The sequence below is a fragment of the Antrostomus carolinensis genome, unplaced genomic scaffold (genome assembly GCF_000700745.2).
Source record: "Antrostomus carolinensis isolate BGI_N321 unplaced genomic scaffold, ASM70074v2 scaffold48791, whole genome shotgun sequence".
NCBI lineage: Eukaryota > Metazoa > Chordata > Aves > Caprimulgiformes > Caprimulgidae > Antrostomus > Antrostomus carolinensis.
In genome coordinates this window covers 1-8,097 of record NW_010295791.1, presented here as the reverse complement: position 1 = coordinate 8,097, position 8,097 = coordinate 1, and the positions used below count along the sequence as shown (strand labels likewise).

At 47.4% G+C, this 8,097-nt stretch overlaps 1 protein-coding gene across 1 annotated transcript; it reads left to right on the top strand.

Annotated features, from left to right (window-relative positions):
* Positions 1 to 926: 926 nt before the first annotated feature.
* Positions 927 to 3,591, top strand: LOC104532793 (GDP-fucose protein O-fucosyltransferase 2-like; the record flags this gene model as incomplete). Its single annotated transcript, XM_010178078.1, has 4 exons — positions 927 to 1,052; positions 1,756 to 1,936; positions 2,760 to 2,883; positions 3,240 to 3,591. Coding segments are annotated over 4 exons (585 nt in total), but the record flags the coding sequence as incomplete, so codon positions are not given.
* Between the last annotated feature and the right edge of the window lie 4,506 nt (positions 3,592 to 8,097).

Here is an 8,097-nt window from a genome sequence, read left to right as displayed (position 1 = left end):
ACAGAAGACTAAATTGTTCTGTGTCTGACTGAAGTATATCGAGGAGGAACCAGTTCAACCACAGCGAGTTTGGCATATGGAAAAGTAGCTGCTCTGGGGAAAGGTGAAAAAAGGCTGGCAGATTTTAGTTCCCGTGTCTTTGCTAGAGCTAATGGCTGTGTCTTGGAGGAGCAGTAATGCTCTGCCTGGCTTCTCTGCTATGTAGTGAGCTCTGTTCACTGTGGGCTTCATTGTGCTGAGAAAAGAGAGGCCGTTGGAAACTGGAGAAGTTTTTTTGTTGCACCTTCTTTGGTGCCCAGAACGTGACAGGCTACAGACCTTGTATAAAATGAAGGATTTTGCTAAGTGTCCTTTGTAAGCGACGTCAGTCACATGGGATTTCCCGAGTTCTGTTGTATGTGCCTGTTAATAAGAAGAGTATGTGTGACTGTGTGCAGTGGTAACTGCATCACAGAATCTTTGAAAGATGTTGTTATCCACAGGTGAAGGAAATAATTCCTTTTTGTCACTTTTCCACTGAGTTTGATAGGAGTGTCTGTGGCTAGATGCATGGTTTTTTGAAGCAGGTTTTATTCTTACAGATGTTTTGCAAGCTGAAGTCTTTGCCCAGCTTTTGTTTCCAAAGGTGAGGTTGATTGCTAGAGTGTTTAATTTGGTATATTTTGTGTTCTGCTGTGTAAATAACTACAGTCTACTCCCTACTCCTATGTATTGCAGGGTCAGATGAGTATGCTGGTTATAAATGTGATTATGATCAGGATTAAACAGTTAAAAGCTCAGTTGCAAGGTTAGAAATTGCTTGTAGTGCTGCATGGATGTATCACAAGTAACAGCATCCTGGGAGCTCTGTGTATGTGAAACTATCTCCATTTAGTCATTTTTAGCTCTCCCTTTTTCTGAGTTGGCATCTGCTCTTATTCCAACAGACCCGTCGGAGCATGGTGTTTGCTAAACACCTCCGTGTAGTGGGAGATGAGTTTAGAAAGAAATATCTTCAATCCACTGATGAGGCAGACAGGACTCATTACAAGGAGGACTGGACACAGATGAAGGTAAAATCATAATAGTCTGTTTCCCATAACAAATATAATTTAAAAAATTTATTTGTGTACTCCTGGCTGTACACTCTAGAGAATACTGGAAGATCTGTGTGCATCTAGCTCTCCCTGCTCGGATTGAGGTGGACGTGCGTGTTCCTGCCGTGCCACCTTCTCATGTGTGACATGAGTTAACGAAGTCTGTTGAGGTGTGAGTGACTGGTTCTGTTTGCCAGATTTCTGTTACTCTTGTTTCACTAAAGGAAACTTGTATTTTTTCTTGTATTTCAGCATCATATTCAAAAAGCATTTGGACAAGACCCTCAGATACATGGTCTGAATCTTACGATTGTCCTATGCTAGGGCAAGAGTTGGACTCAATGATCTTTGTGGGTCCCTTCCAACTCACAACGTTGTATGATTTTATCATCTGTGGGTGTGAAGTTCAGCTGGAAACTGCCAGTTGTGGATTTGGTCAAGGAGAGCAATTTTTGCTTTCAAAGATTTCAGACTCTAAGTTCTCCTGTATGATGCAGGCCACCCAAGATCAAAATGCTGCAATAAGTGTCCCAAAATACTGCCAGTCCACACCTTAAAATTACTTTCTGCAGCCAGAGTAATTCAGTGCCTTATCCTAAAATTATACCTTCAGGCCTTTTCCGTGTGAATAAACAGTGGCACTCTCAAGCTTTAAAGTTTATTGATCTTTCTTTCTTAGGTTAAGATGGGCACAGCTCTAGGTGGTCCATACCTTGGGGTTCATCTCAGAAGAAAAGACTTCATCTGGGGTCACAGAGAAGATGTGCCTTCCCTGCAAGGAGCAGTAAAGAAAATCCACAGCCTCTTGGAGATGCATAAACTTGAAAAAGTGTTCGTAGCCACTGATGCTGTCGAGGAGGGTAGGCAGGTTATAGTCATTTTAGGATTGATAACTTTTGACAATGAGTGCAGCAATTATCACTTCGTTTCTGTAAATGACTGGAAGTTTGTATGCCTTCTGTCATTGAACAGGATTGGGCAGCTGTTTCCTTCCAGTTTGAATAGTTGGTATCAAACCATTCATTTGGTATTTCCCATAGGAGGTTTGACGATCTCTGCAATGGGAAATCAGCAGTTGAATTTGCCTGTTCCTCCTCTTCTTTCTTCCATCCCACCTTTTTTCTTGGCATTCCAGAGACTCTTAAACACGCTGGTGGGATGGGCCTTCTGAAGTCTTTCTCCCACCCAGCCTTCCCCTTGGCTGCCCCCAACACCAGGCTGGGGTGGACCTGGCTGTGTGTGGCCAAGGCTTAGAAACCCCCCTGGAGTTTTCCCCCCTCCAGGCCTTATCCTTAGGCTGCACCTCCCTCCTAGCAGCATCTAGGGATCTGTTTCAATGCATAATGTTAGATTAACCCTGCAGGGCATGGCATCTGTGATAACTAATCTAAGTTTACCGTTAAGAAAGGCCTCTTGGTACACCTACCCTGTAGGATTAGGCAGCAAAGCTAGTAGTAGCATCTGTTCTACCCCCTGAGAATTGCCCCTCTCAGCACCATATCTCTGCCCCACTGACTCCCCCCACCACCTACAATACTCTGATATATATCAAACATGTTGTAAAATTTGTAGTAGACTTTGGTTTCACTTCACTGTTCACCCAGGGTTTCCCTAAACACATTTTAGGACAGCAGTGAGTTTCTTTATAATGTAAAAATGAATTTGCATCTTTCCCTTTTTCAGAGATTGAGTTGCTCAAGAAACTGCTGCCTGAGATGGTGAGGTTTGAACCCTCTTGGGAGGAGCTGGAACTCTACAAAGATGGGGGCTTGGCTGTGATTGACCAGTGGATCTGCGCTCATGCAAGGTAGTGAAGTTGAGTTTTCTTTGAGGAGTCAAATCTTACTGTCACAAAACTGGATATTGGTTTTGGCTTAGATATTGTTGTTTACAGAATCACAGAATTACCTCAATTGGAAAAGACCTGTAAGATCATCAAGTCCAGTCGTTATCAAATAATATATGACATGATATTATATAATTCACATATATATAAAATAGATGTCTAATAGTTATATTGCGTATATATATATATAAAATATACGATAATTTCGTTATCACTTCAATGAAGAGTAAAGTTCATTGGACTGAAATCAGTTACTTGCATTTTAAAGGCCATCCCCCTTCACAAACCCATTCTGCTTTTTTTTTTTTTCCCCACAGGTATTTTATAGGCACCTCAGTTTCAACATTTTCCTTCCGGATCCACGAGGAAAGGGAAATCTTGGGATTTGATCCAAAAACTACTTACAACAGATTTTGTGGTGAAAAAGAGAAAAACTGTGAGCAGCCAACTCACTGGAAAATTGTGTACTAAAATACAGAGAAATCCAAGGACTTCAGTACTGGCGAGCTGAAAAGAATAAGGAAAAACTATGAGGAAATACCAAACTACAACTCAGTCCTCTACCCTCTTCTCAGTGTTTACTTGACACTTGGGTTTTGAAGTACAAGCAATATTCATCTTCTTAGCCAGGCAGGGATGGGAGTGAGGAAAATGAAGGCAGCCTGGGATCCAGTTCTCAGCACAGCTAGGGTTAGAGGACAATACTAGACACTGCAATTGAGACTTGAAAGGCAAAACTTTGTCCTGAAACTGAGTAAGTTGCATCTTTCTTTGAAATTCTGAGGAGGCAGAGGAACAGTTGACTTATATAAATGTAACACAACTGTGGTCTCTACTGCATTTCTGTCTTTTATTTTTTGTTCTGTTCAATGTTTGCCTCTCTGATCACAAAAACCCCACATCTCTGTTTTATAACCTGCACTACATGAGCTGCAGATTGTGCGTAAACTCTGCCATTCCTTGGGGAAATCTTCCCTTTTCAAATACTAATTTGTGAACATTCAAATTGTCGGATGCAATCAGTGCTCAAGAAAAGAAGAGGAGGTGGTTTTCTACCTGAACACCAGTTGCTTCCAGTAGCAGTCTCACTGGGTCTGTGCTGAGAGGGGCACATAATGGGGCATGTAGGGTGGTAAAAGGAAAGTTACGTTTCTTTTTATGTTTTATCTTTACAAAGGAAACTTTTCTTTTTCTCCATTATCCTCCCAAAGGCCTGTTCAGTTGGATTGATGCAAAAGTCAACACCCTTTTGGGATCACCCAGTTCAGTGTCGGTGACGCTTTGCTAGGGAGAGTGCTTAAAGGCCTTTTGAGTTGCCAGTTAAATGGATCCTCCCATTAATTCAACAAGTGAGTTTTCTGCATTTCTGCTTTTAGTTTATGCAAGGGAGCAAACTGAGGACAATCAGACAGCAGAGGTCATCAGGCCCTGAGATAACATCTATAAACCTGGCAGTCAGGAACCTTGCAGGTGAGGTTGTGCTCTGATGGAGACGGCTGCACATGGCACAGGGGAAGCGCCCTGTGCTGTGCTGCCAGCCAGACAGAAAGTGCAGCTCCTGTTTGAGAAGGGTTTTGAACAAGTACTAATTCTAGTTCTTGCAGTCACCTGCTACCTAGAATTGGCTGCTGGGAAGTATTCTGCTCCACTCTGTGCTTCAGGTGGGTCTTTTGCCCTACAGGTCTACATGGCTTTGGTAAGCAGGATAAACTTTTTCAGAAGTGGACTAGGGGACAGATTGCAAAAGGTGAAGCAGACGTTTATCCTTAGAGTCAGTTTTGCCAGATTACCTCACTGTTAGTGGACTCTTCACTTGCTCTTTCCCCTTGGCTTGAGTAGGCGTGTATGTAACCCTCCTGCACTGTGCAGGGGACATTTCACAGATGCTCTCAGACAATGAGTTTGTTTCCTCCTGTGCAACTGCAGTGGAAGCTGTGAAGGCTTCTCGGACAACAGTAGCAGCAGCTCTCCTTTTCTTACCAGCTGTTTATTTTATCTCCATGCTGAGCCTCTCTGGTGACAAAGTGGGGAGCCCAGCATTTCAAAGCAGTGCCTTTTCCCACCAAGTCAAATGTTCTTATTTAGCCTGTGTGCCATGTAAAGTGATGGTGGCATTTTACGTGTAATGTATACCTCATTAAGAAAAATAAAAAGCTTTTAGCATTTGATGTGATGTGCCCATGCTTCCTAGCTTCTTTTTAACTGTGCATTTTGCTGTTTCCTTTGGAATCCAGTGTAGGAGAAACTTGGATAAAGCCTGTATGCCCTGAAAAGGTTTTTATTTATCAGCTGTCCCATGAGGTGCTGCATTAGCAAGTGTAGCTGGCATTACCCTTCTTGACACTGGGAGGCTTCATCTGGTAAATCTTGATGACCAACACTGCAAGAGGGATGTAGACAAACAGGAGACAGTCCAGAGGAAGACTGATAAAACCATTATCAGCTGGATTATGTGGTGTATGAGAAGTGGAGCAGAGAGCTGGGCTGTTTCAGCCTGGAGAAGGTGAAAGAGGGATTTGACTGTTGTCTTTACCTAAAAAGGAAAGGCAGAGCTGAGCCTTTCTCAGAAGTGCCCAGCAAAAGCACAGGAAGCTCGAGGCACAGCCTTCCACAAAGGAACTTCTACTTGGGCATGAGGTACAGCCTCTCACCTCCAGGAGCTGCACAGCAAGAGGGACAGAGCCCGAGACGGCAACAGTCTCCCTGGGTTTCAGCTGTGCTGTTTCAGCCTCGCTGAAAGAGTCCAAGGCAGCAGAGGACGAGCTCATGTGTTAAGTAGGTTGTAGAGAAACAACATCCACCTTTCTGGCTCAAAGAGAAAACAGGGCCTAGAGAGACGAGAGCAGTGTGACAGCTCTCATGGCCAAGGATTTTCCAACAACACGCCGTCTACCTTGAATTTCTGGCATCACGATAAATAACTGGAAAGGTGACAGGAGTTGATGAAAAGGTGGGACTTCCTTCTTGCTTCTTAAGTCCATGAGGTCTTGAGACATGACTCTCCTTTATCTTTGCAGTGACAACATGTGTATTTGAAGCATATGTATGTTCACAAGTACATACACAATGACGTGTGCATCCATCACCATAGCGCCTTTCACCTGGCAATCCATGCCAAAACATCTGTTGCCCTGTAACTCTGTATTTGCTGGTGTTCTACCACCATCTGCTGCTTTCTGGGCTGTAGAGCAAGGAATTGAACAGAGCAGACCTTGGTATCCCACTGCACAGGAAAGCTTACAAGGTTTGTATCCTTGGCAGTAATGCTGTTACGCTCCGTTTTTAGAGTAGATGGTCTTGGGGGATCAATCTTCTCTGTCTCAATGCACAGTGGAAGAAGACAAATTCAACAATGCAAAAATAAGAGGGCTGGAGGGATGTCACCATGTCACGGTGAGACTCTGCCCCCCATGAGGAAGCGAGCCACCGCGGCAGCAATCAGAGCAGGTGGGGGATGCTCCTGCTCCTGGCAAAGAGCCTGCAGCATCCACCCCTCCGTCACCCGGCCCTTGTGTGAGGGCACATTGCCCAGCAGAGAAAGAGCTTGGCACCTGGTGGAGCAGGGGCAAGATGCTTCTCTCCCAGGGGATGTCCTTAAGGCCTCCAGCAGCCTCCCAGCTCTGGGGCATTGAGGGCACAAACCCAGCCTGGGGGCTCGCAGCAGAGCTGCCATAACTGGATCAAAGCATCATCTGGAAGGCAACAATCTCTTGGCAATTTATAAATATATAACGTACAGCATTTACCCATCCATCTCAGCAGCTCCCTCCTCTGCCTCCCACAGCACAGTGTGCTTTGATGATCACGTCAGGGCTGCCCTCCTTCCCCTCACAACAGCTCTTGTGGCAAAAGACGGGCAGTTCCAGTGTCTGTGTGCCAGGGCCCCCAGGGACAGAAAGGGCAACACAAGACGTGAAAGCTGCAGAGCGGGTGCCTGAGAGGCAAAAGCTTTTCCTCTCCTTTCCTCTTGCTCTCGCAGGCCGGCAGAGCAGCTGGCGCCTGTGGCCAGGCCACGGGCTCCGGGTCCGGGCCCTGCCGATGGCTGCTGGAGAGCGGGCACAGCTGGTCGCTCTCTCCTGAGGGTCCTGGTTGCTTCAGGGCCTGACTTTTCTCCACTGTTTCAGTCCCACAAAGGAAAGACACGCAGACGAGGTGAAGGAGCAGGGCTGTTTAGTCAGGGAAGAGCAGGTGGGGGTCCCTGGGATCAGCTCTGCACAGCCAGCCGCTGCCCCAGAGACAAGGTCTCCTCTCCCAAACCTTCCGGAGCTGGTCTGGAAGCACCTTCAGCCCAGATCTGGAGGAAGGATTCCCCTCCGCAGGCCTGAGCAGGAACAGGGTTTGGAGTGCCAGGCTGGAGACGAAGGGGCTGATGTCTTTTGTCACGCTTTCAAGGGCTGGAACAGAGAGGAGCACAGGCAAGGTCAGAGCCCGGATCTGCGGGGATCCCGGGAACCCCTCCTGCCAGGGCCACCCCACCCAGCTCTTCCCATGGCCAGGAGGGAGCAGGGGCCAAGGGGATCAGCCGGAAGGTGCTGGCCACGAATAGCCCACGTACCCCTGCAATCTCTGCTCTGCCCACGTCGCCCCTCGTCCGGGCAGGGAGCAGAGTCCTCCCTGGCTGCAGGGGCTGCAGCTCCCAGGACAGGCTCTTTCCTCCTCCTCCCCAGTCCCTGCTGACACCCCGCTGCCCTCACTCACGCTCGTAGATGACCTGGAGTTCTTCCTGCTGCCCCCTCACGTGCTGCCCGATGAGCCCAAGGAACACACGGCCCATCACAAACCCCGCTCGCTCAGCAGCGCAGCTTCCCCACATCAGCCCAGCCACACGCCCCCCTGCCCTTGGGGGCTCGGGGAGGGCGAGGAGCCTGGAGAGGAGCCTGGAGAGGAGCCCGGGGGGCCGCACGGCCGAGGGCAGGGAGCCCGTGTGCGGTGCAGGTGGGCGGCAATGGGCTGCAGCAGCGGGCAGGGGCACCGCTGCCAGTCCCACACGCTGGGCACTGGGGGCAGGGTCCAGTTTATCAGTGTCTGGTCCTGAGGCTGATGTCACCAGCAGAATTTTGTGGGGTTTTTTTTTGATCATAGAATGGTCTGTGTGACATCAGGCCTGCTGGGGCCCCAATGGGATTCACCTTTATCAATGGGGGAAATAATTTTTTCTTGTAAGTTAGCAAGGCT